General features: G+C 38.8%; 1 protein-coding gene across 4 annotated transcripts; it reads left to right on the forward strand.

Annotated features, from left to right (window-relative positions):
- The first annotated feature begins 385 nt into the window (after nucleotides 1-385).
- Nucleotides 386-22,581, forward strand: vps9d1 (VPS9 domain containing 1). Of its 4 annotated transcripts, XR_005233753.1 has the most exons (19): nucleotides 386-505; nucleotides 1,781-1,853; nucleotides 2,912-3,100; nucleotides 3,257-3,431; nucleotides 4,209-4,320; nucleotides 6,907-6,975; nucleotides 8,491-8,553; nucleotides 8,897-8,949; nucleotides 9,774-9,861; nucleotides 10,072-10,154; nucleotides 11,151-11,299; nucleotides 11,856-12,221; nucleotides 12,307-12,436; nucleotides 12,925-13,130; nucleotides 13,762-13,846; nucleotides 16,302-16,406; nucleotides 17,042-17,202; nucleotides 18,129-18,242; nucleotides 20,521-22,581. XR_005233753.1 is itself a non-coding variant. In XM_037978369.1 (18 exons), the coding sequence occupies exons 1-17, from the start codon at nucleotides 413-415 to the stop codon at nucleotides 18,235-18,237; spliced, it is 2,148 nt and encodes a 715-aa protein (XP_037834297.1). In that variant the 5' UTR covers nucleotides 386-412; the 3' UTR covers nucleotides 18,238-18,242; nucleotides 20,521-22,581. The 4 variants fall into 4 exon arrangements, 3 of the variants coding, with proteins under 3 accessions (XP_037834297.1, XP_037834298.1, XP_017274550.1); XM_037978369.1 differs by lacking the exon at nucleotides 17,042-17,202; XM_037978370.1 differs by lacking the exons at nucleotides 17,042-17,202; nucleotides 20,521-22,581 and adding an exon at nucleotides 18,773-20,510.
- Nucleotides 22,582-24,557: the final 1,976 nt, after the last annotated feature.

Genomic DNA, 24,557 nt, shown 5'->3' on the forward strand with positions numbered 1-24,557 from the left:
CCCATTAAACCCTGAGGAGACCCTAACCCTAGCCCTGAGCCAAAAGGCCATAACCTTTTAAACCCTGAGGAGAACCTAACCCTAGCCGTAGTGTGTTTGGTCACTGGGAAACAATATTTGGTGTTTCTTTATGAATAATTTGACATATTGCATCTAAAACCAAAGTTGATTTGTGTATTTTTTCTTCAAGAATATTGATGGAGTTTGATCCTTGGGTGGGGCCATAGTTTTAGTTTTGTCCCTCTTGTGTAACTCAGTTAAAAATATGTTTTTCTCTTGGAGAAAGAGGACAATTGTTGCTGCAGTGTGACTGCGTGAACAGCAGGGGGCGGTGTCATTCTTTGTGAGCGACTCGGAATTTTTAAATAAAAACACGAAGAAGAAAAAGACCTGCAGAATATCCGGATTTAGAATGGCTACGGCTGACAGCGCTTTAAAACCCCTTCAGAATGCCATGAAATTGGCCAAAGTGGCAATACAACTGGACGGAGAGAACAAACATAAGGTAGCGGGGATAAATATTTAGTTTTAACCCGACAGGAAACGAAGGTGCAGAGATGTAAACAGACGGAGGGGGCGGAGGCTGACACTCCAGGAAACACCTGCCGGGTTAACGCTATTAGCTGACTAATGTTAATGTCGTCTGCTTATCATATTAATTATTTTAACATCTGTTGAGACACTGAGTGCTGTTTCTGACTATACTGTATTTAACGATAATTAAGTCAAATACTTAGAGGGACCCTGTAACGTAACGTAGCATCGTTTCCAGTCAATTTGATGGGCTTTTTGATGCAATTTCTTCTTTTAACTTCTGCCTTTCTGAGTCTCCACCATCTGTATATCCTTTTTCACTACATACATGAACCTTCTCTGTAGTCTGCGTCTTGTTCCTCCCTGGCAGCTGCATATTTAATGTCCTTTGTCCAGTGGATCCTCTGCACATGCCCATTTCTAATCCTGTTTATGTTAGTCTCTCCCAGTGAAAAATCACCTTCATCTCTTACCACCTCCAGCTCAGCTTCCTGTCTTTTTGTTAGTGCCACCTCCTCTTAACTCAGGGGTAGGCAACCCTGGTCCTCAAGCGCCACTATCCTGCATGTTTTACTTGTTTCCCTGCTCCAACACACCTGATTCAGTGGTTAAATCACCTCTTCATGTTCTGCAGAAGCCTGTTAATCACCCATTGATTTAAATCAGGTGTGCTGGAGCAGAGAAACAGGTAAAATATGCAGGTTGGTAGCACTTGAGGACCAGGGTTTTCCACCCCTGTCCTAACTGCACATCACAGCAGGTCTCACAACCATCCGCAGGTATTCATACTGTAAACCTCCTTTTTCTTTGTATGACCTGTCCTGTCACAAACCACCCCCGACACTTGTCTCCGTCCACTCCACCCTGCCTGCACTAAACTGAACAATGATAGAAATGGTCATAATGCTGTCCTTACATAAGCTTGTGCAGATTCTCAGTCATTCATCACATTTTTCAGGACTTCTTTTTTATTCTTAAAGGCGTTTTGCTTCTCATCCCAGAAAGATTTTCAATACAAAACTGATTTATCCAGTTGCCTTTGACTCACTGTTATCATTCAGAGAATCTGTTTTAATGAACATGATTCCATTGTGTTCCTACTCCGGTTTGGCGCACTCTGCCATATTTCTTTGACATAAAAACCCCAGCAGTTTTATTTTATAGTGAAGATATGTACAAATCTCTGTTTGTTATGCATTCATTATTGTTTACCCTGCTAGTTGCCTGACTTGTGATCTCTCTGCAGGAAGCTTATTATGAATACCTGCGGACCATCAACTACATTTCACAAACACTTTTAGAGGAAGCAGAGCCTCAAAGTAAGATAAACAACAGTCTAATTTTGAATTGTGAAACAGTTTGACCTGCCTGCAATAAAACATCTTTACTGGTTGGTTTAACTTTTTTGTTTTTCTGTTAAAACCTGTGAATTACACATTCTTGTCCAGTGAGTGTAAGGGTCAAGTGAAAAAACAAGCAAACATGAATTGAATTAGTCTTTTTATTCTTTCAGTGAAACATTGTCAGGGTGTGAATAGTGACGAGTGTCCATGTTGTTCTTCTGTTTGTCTTTTACTTTGACAGTTGTTTTGTTTTTATTTATGTTTTTATTAAATGCAGTAAGTTACAAATTTAAGCACACGTGTGCACTGCATGCTCAGTCTGTACAGTTACAGATTTTTGGACTGTTTCCTTTTTCTGCAGAGGGATCTTGTGTGCTGGAAAGAAGTTTGTAGGATATAAGTAACACCTTGTTTTGGCATATCATCTGGAGCTTGATATGCTCCAGATGATAAACCTTAATCACAAAAACATGACAGTTCAGACATGGTACCCCTCGCAGGACAAGGAAAGTTCCCATGTGGCATTGTGCTCGGAGTGGAGAGGAGAGGTTTTTCTAGAATTTCTTAAACTCATAGGAAGAATTGAGTTGAGTCATACTTTACTGATCTCAAAAAGGAAATTATATTAATGATAAAACAACCAATTTGTCTGATGTTTTACATTAAGAAATGTAGTTTTTAACAGGTGAACTCCTCCTTTATCTCTCGTACATCATTGACAGATTTGCTGCCTTTAACCAAAATGAACCTCTTGAGGAGAGAAGTTTCTGAGGTTTAAGTATGTAGCAGCTAATGAGAGCAGACTCGCTTTATGGAGAGCAGAAGAACACAAGCAGGACATCTTGTTAATCAATTCCATTAAGAAATGAACTAATCAGCTTAAAGACAGTAGTTGACTGTTATACTTGGAACTGAATCAGATCTCAAATATGATAACCTTTCGATAATAGACTTGCATTAGATTAATCAGTCAGGGTGCCATTCCTTCAAATTATTCACTTTTTATGACTCTTTCTGTTTCTCTTCGGCCTCAGAGAAGGACATGGTGGCGGTCGAAGTGGAGCGAATGTTGAGGCTAGCTGAGCAGTGTCTGGAGCGAGCTAAGTCTTTCATAGAAAAGCGCTCTGACCCTCCTGACCTTCCCACTTCTACTTCTTGTTCAGCTGGCCAATCAGAGCCTCTTCAGACTGCTGGGCTCCCCACTGCTACTGCTGCAAACACTGGTGAGTTAAATGCCCTCCAATCAGAAGCATGTCCTTTATAATTACCCTCACCAGTCCCTGACTCCAGTTGATACAAACCGAGTTCCCTTTTATTCACCATCAGATTTTTTGTCTTTTAAAGGCACCACAATTTGTTGTCTCTCTGTTTCACTTCAGCTGTTGCAGTCACTGCTGCTGATAGTCATATTGATGCGCGGCGCAAGGCAGACAGTCCGACAAAGACCGGTCACCGCCGGGTTTTGTCAGATGGTGGCGGAGAGCTATCTCCTTTTCTGCCTCCCGAAGTCTTCCAGAGATTACAAACAGTGGCTTCACAGGACACAGGCAAAAAGTAAGGCTTAGTTTTTGTCAAGAACTGCTGATATTGCCCCTTTTAAATAAACGTTATTGCCTAAAGTGAGTAACAAAGTACAAATAAGTACAGATTTATTGAAACCAGTAGGTTTTGTGGTTCAATTAGAGAACAGCACTTTGACCTGAAACTCCAAACAGATGTATGCAGTCTGCTATTTGTTTGCACAATGTAGCTGAATCTCGAAGTGAAACCATTACAATAATTTCAGCTGTTTTCAGTTTTTATATTTATTTTTTGTACATTTTACATACAAGTGAAATCTATAGACAGTGCTTCAAAATAATAAATCTAATGTATTAAAAAAAATTCGAAATGATCACAATTTTAGTATTCAGACCCATTTGTAACCGTTGTTTTTAACTTTATAATGTTTGGGACAATTACAACTGATAGACGGATGGGTTGATAACATGAATGGATAAAATGGATGAGATGGAAATGTAGAAATGTTCTGAGAGAAAGGTGCACCAAGGTTTTGGTTAACACTGCTGCAAACCTGCTTAAATCATCCATTAAATGAGAAGTTCAAACAGTTTTCTAAATTGTTTGTTTTTATCAAAAGAACAAAACACTCCAAGTTCTTGTTCTTGAAGAGAAGAGCACAGAATAATTTGAATCAGCTTCATAATTTATATAAATGTCCAGAGTGGTTGACAAGGCTACAATGTTCATTTTGCTCAGTTTGTCTTGTTGATCGGTGTAGAGACAGTTGTTTTTGTGCCTTTGCCTTTTTTAAATTTGGATGTTCTACAGGGAGCTGACACCGTTAGAAGAAGCTTCACGTATGAACCAGAAGCTGAAAGCAAACTATGAAGCCCGTCTGGCAAGACTCACACCTGGGCAGGCATACCAGAAGACTTCTTTAGTAAGTTTGAAGTATTTGTATTATATGATACAATAAAAGTAAGAACAATGGGAGACGGAACCGTTTTCGGTCTCCTGCTGTTATTTGTTTCTGCAAGTTTCATGTTCTTTTGTATTTTTGTCACCTCCTATTACTTTATCAGCTTGACACACAAATAGGCAGTGTGTGAAATACCACTACTACAATGATACAAGCCACTTATACATTCATTGTTTTATTACAGTTTCTATATATACACTGTAAGGCGTCTTAATAAGCTTTAACGTGATCAGTTCATGCCCTATACAGCCCCTGTAATTGTCAGATACTATAACATGAGATTAGCTGTTTTAGCTCAACTTTCACTTTTCCTCTCTATTCTGTTTCCACCTTCTTGAAATTACTGAAACAGCTAGAAAAGGGTTGAACCTTTGGATGATTCTGTTCTAACAGATTCTTACTGTATCCTAAAACCTTCTACATGTCAGTGCTCATGTGTATAAAAATCACTGGTACCTTCCTGAAAACGCTTGTATACATGCTGTTTATTTCACCTGTGCCACAGCATTTAACTTATTGGTTTACAGTTTCACACTTCAGGCCACTTGTTGGGTTGGAGCGTGAAATGGTAGACCTTTAAGAAGTCAAGAAATTTGAGTGATTTCCCACGAGGACTTTGACAAATCTTTTGCATCCTTGTCGCTGAGAGATGATTTGTACAAATGTAGAGCATTCAAGATGTTTTCCTTCCTCTGTTTGTTGTCGTACAAGTGGTCTTTTGTTGTTTGGTGTTTTTGGTGCCCGTTTTTGAAACAGAGTTTTATCACGACATTAGAAAGATCTTGACTTCATGCCTTTGGCTACAGAAGGACCTGGTAGGTAGGCCTCTAAGTGAAGCAGACTCTGAAGCTTTGAATCACTTTTAAGAGTGAAAACAGCCGTTGTTGCATCTTAAATCTTCTACAAGCCAATCTCAGAAAATCTGGAAGAAATTACCTGCAGAAAGGACACGATCACAACCCAACGATGGACGCTCCTGATCACTGATCCTCCACTGCGTCAAGAACTGACAATCAGCAGTAACTGATATAATCACTATGAAAAGGGATTACTCTGGGAAACATTTGTCAAACATTGTAATGGAGTTATATAACAATTGCCTCTTAACACTTCACTGTAAGCCTTTTGTTACCTCGTCTTGTGGCAGTACTAACTCCTCTGAAAGCCCCTTCATACAGTAGAAACATGCACTTTTGGAAGATATTTCCATTATTTAAAATTTGTGGGGGGAAATGATTATACAACGTAAAGGACCATCCAATTTCAAACTTCAAAACTGCTATCAGCAAAAAGTCCAAAACCAAGACTCAGTTATGGCATGAGCTTACATCAGTGCTCCTGGAAAAGCTCATTTCCTTTTCTTTGATGGCAACTTTATTACAGAAAAGTAGTGAGATTTGGTTTTTTTTGAAGAAGATAGACATCTATGCATATTTCACGAAGACCATGCTTTGCAAATGTAAATATCAGACAGAAAGATGGAAAGTCTTCAGGACAAATTTCCAGTGCAACAGTTTTAATAATCCACTTCATGTTTTTACTTGCTTAGAGCAGTGATGCTAATGATTGGTTGTGTTTACTTGTCATCATCTCTAATTATGTTCAAACTTATGACCAAGTGTATATATTTTGGAGGTGGCATTACTTAAAACAAAAAAACTGGTTATTCAAATCTCTGTATACAGGTCCAATTAAGATGAAAGTTTACATACTGTATATAGGATAAGTATAGTTGTGTCTAGTTTCTTAGTTTAGCTGGTTTGACTTACCCTTCTCAGAATGTTTAGAAAACTGGATTTGATATTAATTGAGTCATAGTTGTAATTGAAAAACTTCAGGGTGGTTTTTCAACCACAATTTATTCTGCATACAGGAAAAACAGCACATAACTAGAACAACCCAGAGAGGTATATCATAGTCGGTGGACCAGTGGCACTACTGGTACATATTTTTATTTATTCAAGCACATAACAGTTTTCTAAAGTTATGTCAGTTTGTTTATAAAGCCCATTTAAAACACACAGTATGGACAAAACTGCTGTAAAATTAAGAGGAGCAAAAACATATATCTAAAATATTCTGAATATTACTAAAACAATGTCGAACATAACCGATACAGTTATTCAGAGTATAAAAAAACAACAACTTATAAACATTAAGTTAAAAAAAACCAAACGAGTGTAATCAGGCAGGAATCACGTTCAAAACGTCGACTTCCGGTGCTTTTATTTTGTATTTGGTTGCATTTCCGGTCCGACGCTATCTCCGTCAGTGGTGGAAACCCAGGTAAGATGGGGGAGTGTTCCGAGGAGACTTTTGGCTTATTTAACCCTAGATGAAGTCGTAGCTTTACAGAAGACGCTTTTGTCCTAGTTTCTCTTACTTTGTCTCAGAATCTTCTCAGTTTTAGGAGGAAAAAATGGTAAGCCTTTACCATTACTTTAATTGTTTCTTTCTTTACCGTTGGTAAATTCTATTTTCGATATTCATTCTTTAAAAAAAAAATCAGCCTTTTTTTAAGGTAAATTATGTCAATTTGTCATTCAGATACGCAAAATGTTTCGGAATCAAGTGGAGCTCCGTCCTTACTGGAGAAAACTAAAGACGTTTGTAAAGGTAAAGTGAGGTCAGCTAACTTAATGTTAGCTAATTAACGTCAGGTACGTTTCTTTAACCCCCCCTCGGACACTTTAAGCACGTGAGCAAAGGTACGTAAACGCAACGCTGGTATTTAAGAAATTTGAGTCAACAAAAGTTAAATGTAAAGTAAAACTCCCACCTTCTCTGTACTCCATTTAAAAATACCAAACAATAATGCATTATTTCTAATCAATATCGCGCATTATAATGATGTTTTTTGGTGTAAAGCTCACTGGATTTAGTGTTTTCTTAAGTTTATTTACTCTGCAACAGAATTAGTAAATGAGGTTTTGTCACTGATTTTGATGTGTATATTATTGTGGTAACAAGCTGATAGCACTGAGTTAGAATAATTAATCAAATATCAGGAGCTTTTACACAACATTTTCTGCCATTTCCCATTTTTTTTATATGATTTTTTGGGGTGTTTAACTAACCTAAAGGCCTCTCTTTTGTGCCATCATAGTTTGCATTTAGCAAACATTTAAGCCACTTTTCTGTGAGAAGTGAAATGGTTGTGTTATCTGGATGTTTGGAGACATCTTGGGTAATGAGATGAAGGCAGCTTGTGTAATGTTTTGGTGTTTTTTTTAATGATTGACTCAGATTTCTGTCTCACTTCTGGTGTTTGATTTCTGTGCTCGTTTTGTTGAGACTTCAGACATCTGATGGACTCATTGTGGCTTTAGGTCTTTGTTTTATTTTTAACCTCAGTATTTGACCAACTCACATTTTCCCTAGAAATGTTGTAAAAGTGAAACAAGTTCATATATTTTGTGCCGCTCTTTTCAATATGTGTGGACCAGGATATTGTACAGTGTTAACATGCTCCACTTTGACACAGGCCCCAGATATGTTAAATGGCATCGATTGAAGGCTTTCTTTGTGTTTGCTGTAATGTAAATATGAAACAGATGTTTTATTTAATGTGTGTAAAAATTTCAAACCAATTTAGTGTCGAGATTCAGCAAAAATATTAATATACACATCCTGGACTATGTGACTTTGTTATGGACAATGTCTGTTAGGATACCAGCTCAAGTTTCATTCATTTGTTTGCAGTTACTGAATTTATTTTAAGAAGCCAAATTTGTGTCTAAATTGTGACAAAGGACTGAAAAAATAAGGATTGGGACTGCACCTTTTTAAAGTCAGCTTATAGGAAGATGGCATCTCACTTCGGGTTTAAAAAAAGGACTGCCGGAGGCTTATTTTTATGCCAGTTTCTTATGTTGATTTTGTTGTTCTTGTTTTGGGAGCCATGTCTGTCATTGCTTGTTTTGGGTTTCTGTGCAAGTGTGTGCAATTTGTTTGTTTTGCCAGTTTTTAAATTCAATAAAAGTTTAAACGAACAAGTCAGAAATGTTTGTCATTTCTTTAAAAGATGCTCTTTGCAATGTAAAGGATGTTTATGATGATTTTATTTAAATTTACGGGGTCATATTTTAACATCTTTTACTTTTAAAAACATTTTTTTCCTCCCCGATGCAGACGCTCTCTCTCCAGCGGCAGATGATGGAGAATCTCATCATAGCCAAGGCCAGGCAAGATGCTGTATCCTTTGGACATCTAGTCTTTATTTGTTGTGAAAAGTCTCCATTTTGTTGCTTGACCAGTGATTTGGTTCTAAAAATGTTTTCTCTAATGCTTCATTCCTAATTAAACTCAACCGTTATTCGTTTGTGGTGAAATGTGTGGAAATAATCAAACACTCCAAAGAAAGCAAAAAGCAAGAATGTTAATTTGAGGCATTTTGCATCTTAAAAGTAATGCTTCTCCAGAAAGAAATGTCCACGCCTAAAGCTTTAAAGCCGATTTCCTCATCTATGAACACCACCACTGTTGGCTGATCTGGTTTGAAGTTGATATTTGGAGATTCCCTTAATGTTAACATCAGCTCCAACGGAAAATGGAGGAGAGAAGACTAAGGCTACAGGAGGAAGCCAACAGGTATACTCAGGTTCTGCGTGCATATATGTAAGGCGTCCATTTTAACTCCCCTCCTCCCTTTTTTGTGCTCTGATTGGTTCTAGGTCTGTCCAACTGTTTACCGAGGAATTATCAGTTACTATGTTTTGACATTCCCTGCCTCGAGTTTGTTTTTCGTTGTCTCCTAATTCTTGCAGTGATATCATTATGCACACAGTCTTTGTGCTCCAAAGTGCAACAAAACTCAAATTAAACCAGAGAACTTTCTACACAGTCTGTTATCTGTTTGTGGCGTTATCTACAGCTCCAAAGACTCCACAGCTCTCCGTTAATTCTCTGAAAGGGTTTAGTCAGTTTTGTAAATCGTTTCGGGTCGCAAAGTTTGCTGTTTCACCTAGAAATAAATTCCTCATAATTTTCAAAGCTGTTAAAGTTTTTCACATTATCAAAATGATATATAGAATAACATTAAGATTAAACAGATTGTTTATATTATGATTCAGGATATGTGCAAGGATCTTTGTTTTTTGCTCCTTTGTCCTAAATTTGCCTGTTTTATTTATTTTTTTAAAATATTTTATTTCTTTGTAGTTTTGTAAAACATTCTCTTTGCTTATAGTGTGTTAAGTTCATTGGCAGGAATTAAGTATAAGTTTTCCCATAAACGCTGTAAAGGTTATCAATGACTTTTTTGTGTAATATTTATTTAGGAAATGACTTTCTACACTTTCTAAATCAAAAAGACGACATCTAATTGTTCACTGTAGACCCTAAAGGTTGGCAAGTAATGTGCGTCTGCCTGAAAATCCACAGAAATGAACTTGTTTGTGTTTTTATCTGAACAGGAGGTTTGCTGCATCTGGAGCAATGACAGCAGAAGAGCAAGAGCAGCGTTCTCTTTATGCCAATGTCCTGGAATATGAGCAAGATCACGTAAGTGTGGTGGCAAGATCTGTAGAAACATCCAACGTAACTGACCGTTTGTTGCAGAGGTCCCAGGAAGTGTGACTTTTTATCGTTCGAGTGTATATTTAGATGAATGATTTGTATGATAAACCAATCAGTGCACCTCATTTTCATATTCAAATTGTACCTCATGTTTTTGTGTTTGAGTTGTACTTAACGCATATTTTGTGCTTTTAGGATTGGCCCAAACAGTGGAAAGCCAACATAAAGAAGAATCCTGACATCACATTAGTGTCAGATTTGGTCTTTTATCTGCTCAGGTAATTGACGGCGATGTGAGGGTTTAAGAGAACATCCATGCTTTGTTTTTAGTTTTTACCAGTGAAATGAATACTCACCAAATTCTGTCACAAACCGTCAGAAAGACAAATAAATTCACAGGCGGTTCAGTCACCGTATTTAGTTTGCTTTCTGTATGTTTGCTAAGTTTGGGGTTGGTAAAAGGAAGCTTCTTAGTGTTATGCTTTCAGGCACAATAATCTTACCTTTTGCTTCAAAGAGTCTGCTACGAAAGAGGTCTAACTTCTGTTTGACATATCCTAAACTATATTTAACAAGTTAGATTTTAACCTCAAATCTAATCAGTTCTGTTATGGGCTTCATATCGTTGAGGTGAACTCAGAGCAATCGATTATGAATATTATCAATAACTCTGTCTCAGGATAAACCTTTGACTCGTTACACCTGATTGGAATCAGTTTCTGGATTCTGTTTACTTTGTCATTTTGTTAGTTTTAACATGACCAACACTTTGTGGCTAAATTGGGATTTACTGACCTTTCAACTCGTGTTGAACCAGTTTATACCTCAAATATGTCACCTCTACATCTGTCTCTGGAACTACCACGTTTACTTTTAGATAATTGTTTTATTTCATTACAGCTACAGGCAATACATGTTTCTGATATGTTCAACAGGTTAGCCCATTAGTTTACTGGATTTCATTAGCCTTCATATTCATGTATGGAAAATGTATGGAAATTTAAGTGTTCATGCCTTGATTTTGTAAATTTTGAGGCTTTCAGATTGACTCTAGATTACTAATAAATTGTCTAAACAGAGCAGGCACTTGTCTCTTATATTTTATGTACATTATTTTTACAAACAGATTCTATGAACTGTAGATTCATCAGAAAAGTTTTCAAACTACATACAGTGAAGATTCTGAACTAAGCAATTATCACCTTTTTTAAAGCTGCCGTCACACTGTATCTGTACAGGCATGGAGGATTAACTAGTATTTGTTGTGTTTTCAGCCGGTCGGACCACCCAGTGGTGAAGCTGCTGAGGAAACACCAGTACCGAATTTACAACAAGCTGTACCCCATCGTTAGCAAAGGTCTTCCTCAGAGTCCTACCTTGTCCCTGAGATCCTCACACAGCGTTCATAACCTGCTTCATCCAGGTAAAAACTGCAATCAGGTGTTTGTGGGAGTGGGTTGGTTAAAAACAGATTTGTAAGTAAAATCAGCATCAATATGATCCTCTTGTAGTAATCGTGAAGGCAAAATGAATTTATATATCCTCTGAAGTATCATATCACTAATTAGCACAAAAGATAAAGATAAGATTGATTACAAATAAAGAGATGTACAGAAGATGTACAACACTGACGTGATTTAAAAATGAGGCGTCTAGAATTAAATCTGGAACAGCAGCGAGTTTTTAGAAATGTCTGTTTTAACGTGAGTCAAAATAAACTTTTGTTTGAATAAAACAAAATTATTCACTCTGCACTAAGGGTATGGAAAAACGTGAAGGATTAAATCGATAGGTTTGAGATTGTTTTTATGCAGTTGTCTGCTTTTTAGGCACTTTTTTTTTTTCATTAACTCTTGATGTATGTTTAAAAAAAAAAAAAAAAAGCAGTTCTGTAAATGTCATGTCTAGCTTTTTTATTAATCTTAATTCTGTGATGGGAAAATGAACTCTAATCTGTTTCTGTGAAAACGTTGAATCAGAGAGTCACAGGAAGTCCATCAGGATTGCTGGCAGTAGTCTTGGTGGTCAGAGCTTCAGCACAGACTCCTCGCTGTCCCCCTTACGCTCTCACAACAACACCAACTTGGATGACGAGGATGTGGACGCAGAGGAGCCTCCCACGCAGGACACCGTGGACCGGGAGAACTCCTTTGAAGATCTGGAGCAGTTCCTGTCCCAGTTGGACTGGAATCCGCCTCACAGCAGCACGAACGACAGCACCTTGGATTCTGAGCTGACCTGTGACCCCTCGATGGAGCTGGACGAGATTCACGTGGCGGAGCTGGAGATGAGGGCGCTGAAGGAGCACCTGAAGTCTACTGTGAAAGACATTCATATCGCAATCGGTGAGCAGAAGTTTTACAGCTCGATCTCAACGGCGCAGACTTCTGCTCAGTGATAATAACTCTGTTTTATGTTTTAATGTTTCAGATCAGCTCCTTTCACTTTGTTTGCTGTCCTTCGAGTGTCTGAACACAGCCCGGTTTAAGGATTTATGTCTTGCCAGCATAGAGGAAGCCTTCTTCACGCCTCTGTGGGGCGCCCTCATTTCTCTTTTCAGGTAGTCTCACCTATAACCCTCCATCAGCAGCACGGTAAAATAGTTTCCAGGAAAGATAATTACATGAGTTACATTCTTCTATTTTCATTTTTTAAGCAAAAATATTTGGATATCTTACAGGCTGTTAAATAAAGTTCTCATATTTGGTGAAAATTGCTGTTTTCACATGAGTCAGATTAATACATGTTAACAGCTCTTACGCTTTCCATTTGTCTCATGGATTGTCTCACTCACAGTTCCTCTAAAAGAAACCAAAGCATAAAAAAACAAAGTTTACTTGCATCCCCCATTAAAAACAACCAGTTATGTAGAAATAAATACATAATCTGTTTACCTGAAATGTTTAAAATCGTCACTTGGGTAAAATCTCTTGTAAATTCAGTCATTTTAAATTGTAACTTGATTGCAAACATCATTCTTTTTAGCAATCAGTTTTATCATTATTATTTTTCTTGTTTTCCAGCCTGATGTTTGTCTTTCTTTGTCAGGAGGGTCCTCAGAGAAAGGGAGCAAGTGTTTGAGAGAAGCATGAGGTTGTTTTGCGACGCCTCTCCAGGAGATGTCGGTGTTCCCCAGAAACTTTTTCCTCAGGACACCAGTGCTCTCCAAGGTTCCTACCCCTACGAGTCTGCTGTCCAGGAGCTTAAGCTGCTCTTTAAAGACTGCTGTCCACAGAGGAAGCTGGAATGTATCGGTTAGTGTTTCATTAAAAAGTCGGATCGTGTTTTCCTGTTCTACCAAACCCATCTCTCCATGCAGATAACCTTTAAGAGCTTTCACCTTAGGGGGCAGTCAACCGTTTTGAGTTCACAGGTTTAGATTAAACAAGTAAATTTAGCTGTAACGTGTGTGTGGATGGGGAAATAAAGGCACAGGTTGGTTTTAAAGTGCTTTCTGTAGCCAGGTTGGTTAGAAAGGTGCTATATAAGTACAGTCTCTTTACCACAGAGCCACGTCAACACAGAACCCTTTAAACCTTTCGTCAGCTTATTTTTGAACTACCCATTGTGGTATTCTGAGTTTCTGTAGAGATCAGTAGTCCGGACAAACAATTTCTGTATCTTAGAAACACAAGTTTAGCTCACAAATGCATGTTTAAATGGCAGTCTATCACATTTATAATTATTATAATCGTGTATTTGTTTCAGTTACTTAAACATTCGTTTCCTTTGTGTTCCTGCGGGTGGTGCTCTTTTCTTTTTGTAGCCATCATTTACATGCAACAATATCACAAACCTGGTATCTTTACATTTAAGTATTTTTCAGTGGGGTTTTTGTGTTAAAATTGAAGCCTTGATTATTGCGTTTCATGCTTTTTTTTACAGTTCGGACGTTGCGTCTGATCTGTGCTTGTGCCGAGGAGTATAGGTGTCTTCAGGAGGTGGATTCTGCTCCTAAAACTGCAGCCGTGTGAGTAAAACTTCAGCTGAATTAAGTCTCTGTAGAGAAATGTAAAGTTTGTTTCTGAGGGAGGAAAACATCGTCTAGGAGAGGGAAAGATGTCGTCCGTTTTGTCTTATTAATTCCCCAGCAGTAGGCCTCATTAAAACTTCCAAATCCATTTCCTCATTTGCTCTGTGCATATATTAGAGAGGGGAAAAACTCTTTCAAAAAGTCCATTGGAATTACGGAGCATAATTTCAGGACTTTGTGCCCCGGTGGCTGCACTGTCAGCTCTCATCAGTGCTCACTCAGGCTTGGCACAGCGGGGGCCGTCCTGGGTCTGTTGCCCCCCTGCAGAGCGCTCCTCACTGACCAGGCCCTAAAGTGGGTCGTTCTGTCTGAGCTCGGAGCAAACCCAGGGCTCAAAAAGCAGTTTGGGGGAGAAGAACAACAGACATGGGTATTTGTTGAGTCAGACAAAGCGTAAATGGGTTGTAGCACCAACAATAACTGAAAACGTACAATAGAGTTTTGTCCATTTTGGCAGAATGGATGCAGTTTTTTTTTGTATCTGTTGTTGTGGCTTCATATTAAACACTGAACCAGATCCCAAAGAGCAAACTGTGCTCTATTTATATTAACTATAATTACCACCCGGGTCATCTTTCACCTGAAATTTAACAAAGTGACAATATTTTGACATTAATATTCTAAAATCAGACAAAAATTGTGACCACAATAGAAAATGACATAAAAAATGGTCTTAAAGTAAACATTTATTTGGTTGGTCACACTTTGGACTTGCATGAAACTATATCATCACTTTTTTTAAGCATGCTTATAAACATCAAGATGTAAATTCATCCCAAAACCCATAAAATATTATATTCCTCTTCAAAAAGCTGCCTCATTCATTACTGTTCCCAACGTACACTTGTTCTTTTATCCTCTTTAGTTAGATCTCGGTGTTTTTATGTGGGAGGGAAAACTCCTGAGGCGATGTCTGCTGTTCCATATCTGTCTCCTTTTATTGGCGTCTGTGTGAAATGATCATCCTTGGCTGAGTAAAGAGTCGAGCAGGGTCTTGAGCTCGGCACTCGAACCTTTCTTTTTAGAAAAGCGTGACGCTCCTAGATCGTTCTGCGTGCTCCCAGCACACCAAAACGACTTGTTCATTCCAAAATATACAAATGAAAACATAAGTCGGACATGGACAAAGCACAAAAGGTTATTTAAATTCCTGATTATTTAGTTTCCACCATTATGTCTGCATTTTCTTTTGAAATAATCTTTAAATGGAGGGGGAAATTCATAATCAAAACATCTTTTGAAGTAAGATGCAAAATAGTTTTGTTTCTACAATATCAGTTAGTTTTTATTTAAATGCAGCACAAATATTCTTGATGATTAGGAATTTTAAAACTCGCCCTTCTGAATTTTATTTAAGGTTAGTGATGAGATTAAATTTGGCCTGTCTGTACTTGTTTTTCTGTCCTGAGTGCAGATCTGTTTGTTGCTTTCTTAGTTTATTTAAATACAGGCGTCTTTCTCTGTCACTGACTCATCAATAATCTTGATTTAGGATTTGAAGGTGGATTTCTCTGAAACATTCTGCTGACAGAGAAGCTACACGTAGAGTGACTTTACATGAATCATTTATTTCTTTTGGTCGTACTCTTATTGTCTTAACTGCCCAAACACACTATTTTTTATTGTACTAATTACTGTTTAACTCTTTAATAAGCATTTCATATGTAAAATCTTTGACCGATTTGGAGCTTTTGTTCATTCTTCTGCTGTACTGCTTACTTAGTTACCATTTTTCCTCATTTTGATAAAAAATATTCCCACTTATTTCTGTTCATTCCTTCATAACGAGGCAAACCCAGAGTCAGAACTGATTTAAACTCTGTAATTAGTATTTATGCGTGCGACTGGAGTGCATTGTGTCTTTGGAATGCAGAGACTCAAGTTGTCGTGTGAGGGGATGGATGTTTACAAAACTGAACTCTGACAAATATAATTCAGGGTTGCAATTGTGCGAGTATGTGTGGTCCAGCTCACGGCGGTTACATGAGCTTGTCCACACCTTCCAGAATCTGCAGAAAAAGGAGAGTATCCAGTTGCATGCAGCCAGGTCAGTCGAAGGCCGTCAACCCGCCTTCTCACGCAATCTAGCAACCCAGCATTTAGCCCTGCGTGTGAGTCCTGATAAACAAATGAGCTGTCTGCACACAGAGAAAATGCTATCAGACCGTCATCTCTCAGGCTACACGTTGTCCTCCCTACAGATCTTGGGGGAAGAAAATAGCGCTATAATTTCCAGCCCTGATCACGCACCCCCATTAAGAGTTTCATTGGATTTGTTTTCATTCATTGCCCCAGAGAGCGCACGCCAAAGTGCTCTGTAAATGTCACTTTTTGTTAGCCTCTGCTCTGTTTGTTTACTTTCTGCGTTTCTTTTCCTGCTTTGGTCCGACAGCGGCGCAGACGACCTGTTGCCCATCCTGTCCTTCGTGGCTCTGCGGTGTCAGTGTCCCCAGCTGGTATCAGAATGTGCCGCTCTGGAGGAGTTCATTCACGAGGGGTGAGTCATCTTAATGGAAAAGGAGCGTTGTTGCTATTTGTTTTGATAAATGAGAGCATTCAGAAGTGGCTAGTAACTGGAGGGAAGCACATACTTGAGATCAAAACTAAAGACGCGTGCAGAATGTTTGTAATAAACTTAAATTAGAGTCAGTTTTAGCATGCTACCAATGGTACTCTGCGTTCACAAACACTCCAAAACATTTGCTGTTGCATACCTAGTTTTCAGCAGTTACCTACATTTAAGTTTCAACAAATGTACCCCCATGTTTAAGAAGATTTTTGCAACATATTGAGCTCACACAAAATAAATCTGAGTATTTCAGCCTGAAAAATTAAACATGGATCAGCGTCTAGTGTTCATTCGAGTGATTTAAACTCCTTCACACCAAATAAAAACATGAACTGTAGCTGTTAAGGGCTACTGGTGGTCTTTATTTGACAAATATCTATCTTGGTATCATAGCGTGCGAGTCCTCACCACACCCTAAAGGTCTAGTCACAGCCATTAAAAACTTTGGTGCTTTAAAAGGCAGCTGGTTAGATTATCTCCTGCCAGAAAACGTCAGGATATTTGAGATTTGGGTTTTCTGCCCTATAAAAATGCAAATAAAGTTCCACTTTATTTTTATACAGTTCAGTGGGTTTGGAGTGTTTGAGTGGAGGAAAGATGGGGAACCACAGAGCTACGAGGAGGAAGTTCAGTCAAAGCCTGGGGCGGGGGGGTTAAATCTCCCTGGATGCAGTTCACAATATCAGCCGGTGAAGCTTTAACGTTTACAAGTACATATTTACAGGTAATGACCAACAAGGTGTCTGTTAGTGTACCTTTAACCACATGAAGACTAACAAACCTGGAGATGTTTTAGTTTCCAATAAATTGCAACTCTGCTTGTTTGCCTTTTTTAAATTTGTAGTAAAGTTTTATTTTTGAACTCTTTGACTGGAATATTTCCTGAAATGTCTCTTTTTTGTAATGATCAGATAGATTATATTTTGGGGGTAAAGGTCACTAAGACCTCATTCAGTAGGTTATTGTTGTTTGCTTATTTGGGCAAACTGATAGAAGGATGTAAATTAAAACTTGTATTTGTCCCCTGTCTCGTCAGCCAGCGTGCTGTAGTTCTGGTATGTGTTGAACTCATAACCTTTTGGTTACTCAGCCAAACAAATGGTACATTAGCTGCATTTCGCTGTCAGTTTCCGAGTCACAGTCGAGGGGTGAGGTTCTTGTGTTCTCCACGTCCTCTGTTGATGTTTACCCATGCAGCGGCGCATCTTGGCTGCAGCTCGTCTCGTGTTTCGCCCTCATTAGTCCAAGGTCAGCCGGAGTCAACTTGCTTCGCAGCCCTCCTCTCCCACACAGTCTGCTGTCTCTGGAATTAAAAAGAAAAAAACTGACTCATCACTTCTTTATTCATGTGTCAATCCCCCTGTCATCAATTTCCCCACCCTTATTTGTGTACAAAAGTTTTGAAAGAGGAGAAGGAAACTAACTTTCCGGCAGAGATCTTTTGTCTTATCGCCCACCACCTCAGTGACCGAAACGAAGTGGGTCAAAATGCTCCGCTCCGATGGATGTTTGGGACAGTTTCCTCCAGCCTGGTCTTGTTTTATATGCTGCAGCTCTCTTTGGGTTTCTGTGTTTGACCTTTTTAATGAATTTTGCAGACAGCGAAAGTAAATGGGGGTTTATTTATTAACTCCTGATTCTCCCTTTCAGGTATTTGATAGGCGAGGAAGGCTACTGTCTCACCTCCTTACAGAGTGCCTTGGCCTACGTTGAGTCATTGCACTCAAGATCTCACCTTCCTGTTGACGAGCTCATTTGAAAAAGGTAATTAATGTTCAGTTAAACGGTAAACTGTTGAACTAAGCAGGAAAACATTTAATGATCAGAGAAAATATGGGATGGTAATGAAGGCAACTTGGGTTTATTAACTTTGGGTTTTGGATAGAAGTTGCATTTATTGAACAGCTGGATTTAAAATTAAAGGAACTGATCTTAAAGTGCCAGACTGACTCTTTAGTGTTGTCCCACCTGAGACCCTGTGAAGAAGCCCTTTATTCAGTGGCCGCTGGGCTCAAGTTAAACTTTCACTTCATCCAAGCACTGAACAGTTTGATGACGGACCTTTCAGATTTGTGCAACAAACATTCAAAATGAAGCCTTTAATTCTGGCTTATCTGCTGTTTTTATTGTAAGAATTAGGTCGGCTAAGTTGAGCAAGCCGTCTCTAACAAAAACAAACCCTGAAATGTTTGTTTTTCAAGTATAAAATTACCATTAAGACAAGTATAACAAAATAGGATTTAGTGTTTGCTGCTACTCTCCGTGTGAGTGCTGTCTTTTATTCGGTTTAACAGGAAGCAGCCGAGCAGAGGGAGCGGCGGCGTGGTGGGGATGTAGTCCTGAGAGGTTTGCCACTCCCAAGCAGAGAATTTGGTGCATCGTTTTGTAGCATTTAATAAAAGCCAAAAGTAGTTCCTGACTCTTATAATACATTTTGTGGACTGTATTTTAGACAGAAAACTGGAGGTGAGCACATGGAGATAAACGGCTGGAGGAGCTGGTTTATAAACTAGCTGCTGTTAGAGAATTGCAGAACAAGACTAAATAAATGATCTGCTGATAACGGCCTCATCCAAGGGTCAAAGTGATGCATCATGCACAAGAAGAAAATTGTGCTTTGCTCATTTAGTTTGGTGGAATCACAAAAGAGAAATGCTTTTTGTGTTTTCATATATTTATTAGGTTTAGGAGTCAGGATGATTATTGCTAAAATTCTTACATATTCTGTTCTAATGGTTCCCCACAGATTATGGCTTTCACTCCTGCAGGGGGCTTTTTACAGATTTGATGGACTTTTTTTTTCTAGTGATACTAACTGTCCAGCTGATAAATTCCTTAATTTTGCTCTTTTGCTGAATTTCTGATCTTTACTTCCTGTACATTTTAAGTCTTCACAGCTGTTTTACTCTTGTTGTTTTTATTGTTGTTGATTAGATTAAAGGTAGCTTTATACGACGGCTGCTCCACATCAGGACATATATTTTATGCCTTCAGGGAAATTTAAGCTTCTCACTGGGACGTGCTCCTGTCTTAGCGCAGTCCTCACACGAAGACACAACAAACCTGATCTCTGCGACGTGCTGATTAGTGCAGCGTCGGCCATTCTTGCAGTAGTTTTATCAGCCGTCGTAAGAATAAAACGGAGGTTGGATGGAGGGAGGGGTGGATGAAGTTGACTGAAACTGATGCGGGGATGAGTGTGCTGCTGAACGGCCTGTCTGGCACCCGGAGAAATGTTTCCACACTGCGACTCTACGGGATGGAGAGTAAAGACAGTGCATGTTACACGATGTGACATCCTCAAGCGGCACGCCCCAAAACTTCCAGTGACACAATGATTTCACTGCTGCCCATTATTTACCTTACAGGCTGCTGCGCTCCACAGCGCTGTCACATATCTGTAAGCTGAAGAGAGGAAGCCTTCTGAGCGCTTCGTACTGAGAGAACACATCTAGGTTTTAATGTTTACTTTCTGTAGACGGTTGTTACACCTATGGCTTCATACATTTTCTCCTATCGTTTTTTTAAACGTCTTATTTACTTGACCTCCTTGTTCCCTTCTTTCTCGTTCAAGCATCAAATATCAAGAACAGATGGTACAAGGGATTAACACTAAGCCTCTTGCTTTCTCGTACAAATTACAGTTTTATTCAATATAATTTCTTGCTGTAACTTCATGCATACAAGCAGCAACAAAGATCAGCATTTTGCCTTCACGTATTTGACTCCTGTACTGATCAGGGATCAGGTCAGGCCATGCTTTGCTTTGCTTTAGGACTGTTGTGCTGCTGCAGAATGAAACTTTTAGCAAAAATGACCGTATTCAAGTGCTACTACCTTGTGAATATTTATATATTCTTTGTTTCTAAAACTACTGCTGTCTTCTTAAAAACATGAAGTCATTTTCCAAACATGAAGGCCTGATTATAGAAGCTCACGCCCCCCTGCAATAAAAAAAATAATAATCCAGAGTTTGCTGACTGTGTGGAGAAAATGCATTTTAAATGTTGTTAGTGAAACTTTGCTCTGTTCTTGGTTTTAGACTGCTGCTCATCCTCCAGATCCTTCATCCCTTCCTCTCTGCTGCTCTACAGTGAAGACCCTGCAAGTCGATGCACGTTGTTCTGCGCACACAAACACACTTTATACCCGACTGAAAGAGCTTTTATTTGCTCGGTTTCTGAGACCGAACTTGTGCCTTTTTAAGTCGTCTGCTAACCAAGTCAAACACTAAGCTTAACCAAACTTCAAACCGTGAATCATTTCTCTGAAATCGGCGCTGAACTGTTTGAGGTTCGAGCTCAGAGATGCCAAATTTATTTTTCTCTTTAAGCTGTGATTGTCGAGCTGGAAACTTTCTGCACCTCTTCTTTTCATTATCTTAATTTTGTGGCACTTTCTATGTCAGAAACTAAGTGTAGTATATTTTAAGTGTCCCTGTCTGTACGCCTGATAATATTCTCCAGTTTCCGCTCTTCTTCCACTGTCGCATCATGTTGTACAAACCAGTGGTAAAAGGTCATAAAACGGGTCTTTTAGTGAAGCTTCGGTTGTTTCTGATAAAAGCCTAAGCCTCATTCAGATTTACAGCGGGGATAACAATATTTAATATTACAAATGATGGCACCGATTTCAGTTTTGGCATAACGGGACCTCTTAATCTAATAATTGCATCACGAATGAGCTTGTTTGTACTTGCTGGTGTTCATTAGATTTACAAAAGCTGTCTTTCCATTTTCAAGAACAAAGACTGGAAGAGCTGAAATCTGCAGAAAGTTGACTAAAGAAATGTTGCAGAAAGCTTTCAGTCCTGAACTAAAGTCGTCAAACTTACCAGGTAATAGAAGAATCCCCACACCTCGCTGAGTGATTCAGACCCTAAACAGGGGCAAAAGCTTCAATAATTCAACTTTGAGAGCAAATTAATTGAGGCAACAAAAATGTGATTGTTATTAATTACTGTAGCATTCAAACTAAAGGGACTACAATAACGAAGCACTACTGAAGTGTAAAAAAATGTCAGCTGTGTTTTCAAACCGACACTGGTCTGTCGTGGAGTTTGGTTAACGTTTGTTCTGGAAACGTCTGATTTAAAATCTGTGTGTGTGTGTTTAAAGTCGAAGCTTTTAACTTGTGCACTTCGTGGGAGGTAGTCTGAGTGAAGAGGAGTCCAGACAGGCTTGATGTGTGAAATCATGAAGGAGGGGGGGCTGAAAAACTGGAGGAGCTCAGGGAGGATTCCTGCAGGTTGCTGAGTCGTCGTATCTTCTGATGGCGGCCGTTTAATCGCAGTTGCAGGGTCGGTCGACGCTTCCTGTGAGTTTGCAGGCGCACGAGACTCGCTTATATTTTTGATAAATGTTCCATGTATGCATCAGCTGATGGGTTTGTTTTTGTTTTCTTATCCACGTGCATACATATTTTTATTTTTTATTTTTACCTCGGATGTGTTTTTCTAAGGTTCAATTTCAGCCTAAATCATTCCTCCCCGACGTTCATTTACCTGAGCTTTAAAAGTCTCATGATTATAAATCAGTAATTCACAGGCAGTTTATGTGGTGCCGTTTTTAAAAAAAAAAAAAAACAACAGTTTTCCGTTTTTATACCATTCTGTGGAAATTATTTTGTTTTAATTACAAAGACACTGAAGTGTATCGAAGTTGTTCATGTAACTGCTTTTTTATGCTTTTCTTTCCAGCTCTGAGTCATTTTTCATCCTTTTAATCCACTTATTAAACTGTATTAAAGAAAGACTCTTAATTTAGTATCTTTTGGAAACCTGAAATGAAAGTTCCAGCAGTGCTCATGTTACAGACAGACAAACGGGTTTTATTCTGGTTTTATGCACATCAGTAAACTGTCAAAGGATGTGAACTAAAGTCAGTTTTAAAGCAGAAAATTCAAACAAACTTACACTTAAACTGGTTCATTAATTAGTTTTATGTGTTTTGTTTGCTTACTTAAATTGTAAACTTATCATTGATTACTTTCAATTTTGTAAAGGTCCGAAAGATGTAAAAAAAAAAATAACTTTTTGCATTTTGTTATTTTGTAAAATTAACATCAAAACATATTTATGTAATAATATATACAGCAGGATACTGTGAGAAGTGGTTTAAGCCACTGTCCATAAAAATGATTTATTGTACTTTTTGTTTGTTTCTTGTGAAAATCGAATGAGACACTTTAATATTAAACTGTACAGTGAATGTTTGAGCTTTAAAAATGTGTGTTTGAGAAAAGAGTCAATAAAGAGAAGATGAAAATGTTTAAATAAATGTGTTTGAGTCTTAGTTTAGCTTTTATTTTATTCTTGTTTTCCTGTATTTAACTCCTGTTTTAAATGAGACAAAAGTACAAAATACAGAAATAATTGCATGACGACACATGACTGCTTCTTAAAGTTAAATCTAGTCCTTCATGGTGCCAGAAACGAGTCTTTTTAAGGAAAAGTGATGCTCAAAGAAAGCTTAGCAGCTTGTTCTGAGAGACCAGAATGTTCACGATTCCTCTGGTCTGCAGGTGGAAGTTTTGGTTCAAATCAGCAGCAGCTTTCCGCTTTGCTTAGATTTGACTTTGCAAACCTGAACTGTTTAATAAGTGGCGCCCATGTGAGCCTAAAGAGGGGAAGGAAAACTACGAGTGGACACTGAAATGTCCTCATGAGTTTGGAGTCACCCGTGAATCCACAGTTTAGCTGTATTTTCAGAACAGTGGCTCAAACAAAACAATGGTTGGAAAATCAGCCGAGTCATATTTTGTTGCCAATAATTACAAGTTTGTTTACATTAGAACATTTAGGAGCACACTCAAACAGCCTCGGCGCATGACGGATATGGAGTCGGTAAAATAGTCCCCGGATGTAAAAAAAAAAGAGAGGGAGAACGATGACATCAGACATCAGAAACGGCGACTTAAAGCTGTGAGGACGAGTCGACAGAAGAAGGAACCCATCAGTGGAGAGCGTCAAAGAAAAGATGATCTGAGCTGAGATATTCTGAATTTCTGTAACTGATCGCTGAATTTAGTTGTGAACAAAGACGAGGAATATTTAATCCTTTCTACTGCAATTTTTTTATGAGGATCCTAATGAGTTTAAGATAAAATAACCCCCAAACAATGATTTCATGATGTAGAAATTGTTAGAAGCATAAAAATTCAAATCAAAGCCATTGAAGAATCTCTTATTTTGACAGCTGTAATGCCTTTAAGGGTCATAATCATGACGTAGAGAATCGTTTCTCGGGCTTTCACAGAGACGAGTTAAAACTGCTGATCGCTCAGTGGAAAACGAGGTGATGTGACATGTTTTTAAGTTTCAGTCACTTGTTATATCGTCTCATGTGGGGATGCTGCAGTAGGCTGTGACGGACACGTGGCCGAACAGCAGCAGAAGTCTGTGAACTTGAAGGAAAACAACAAACAACACGTCGCTCTAAATCAGTCAAAACCCCCCAGAATCCCCTGCGTCGCCCAGCATGTCCTCCATCCTCCTTCCAGCTTTCTCTTCCTCTATGAATTTTCTCCTTTCGTAGCCTCAACGTGAAATTTCTCCCCCAGTTTTAGATCGTTGAGAGGATCATACCATGGACGTCTCAGTCCAAGTGTCTCCTCTCTGCATCTCAGGGCCTGAAACCGCAGGACAACCCCAGAGGTTTCCTGTCCCGGTGTCCTGACAGGTCATGTCTTTATTTTCTTAGCAGTCGATGCACAGTCAGTTTGGTTTACTGTTAAGTTAAAAGAATCTGAACTTGGTACTCTTACTCGTGTGAAAGACACTGAAGGTCCTGAATCTAAAACCTGCCGGTACAGATGTGTTCAGGGTGTCTGTGTCCCGTTGGTTTGGTGGGACACGCCCTGGTGGAGACGAATGAATGACTCAGACTCTTTGACCTCAGTGTCCAGTAATATGATGCAAACCGCTTCGTTGTCTGGGATTATATCAGCCTTTTCCACAGCGACAGACGCAGTGTTTATGGGCTTTATTTGTTTATTCGGTGTTTCCCACTGTTGTGTCTCTCAGAGACAGTCTGAAGACTGGGCAGACTGCACCCCGTTCTGGACTGAAGCAGACCCTCC

The sequence above is a fragment of the Kryptolebias marmoratus genome, linkage group LG11 (genome assembly GCF_001649575.2).
Source record: "Kryptolebias marmoratus isolate JLee-2015 linkage group LG11, ASM164957v2, whole genome shotgun sequence".
NCBI classification, from domain to species: domain Eukaryota; kingdom Metazoa; phylum Chordata; class Actinopteri; order Cyprinodontiformes; family Rivulidae; genus Kryptolebias; species Kryptolebias marmoratus.

Bases quoted from the DNA above. Each gene is read 5' to 3' on its own strand.
- vps9d1 (XM_037978369.1), top strand. From the start codon at position 413: ATGGCTACGGCTGACAGCGCTTTAAAACCCCTTCAGAATGCCATGAAA. The intron at 1,854-2,911 runs GTAAGATAAACA...CTTCGGCCTCAG, and splicing joins AGAGGAAGCAGAGCCTCAAA to AGAAGGACATGGTGGCGGTC. The intron at 16,407-18,128 runs GTGAGTCATCTT...TCTCCCTTTCAG, and splicing joins GAGGAGTTCATTCACGAGGG to GTATTTGATAGGCGAGGAAG.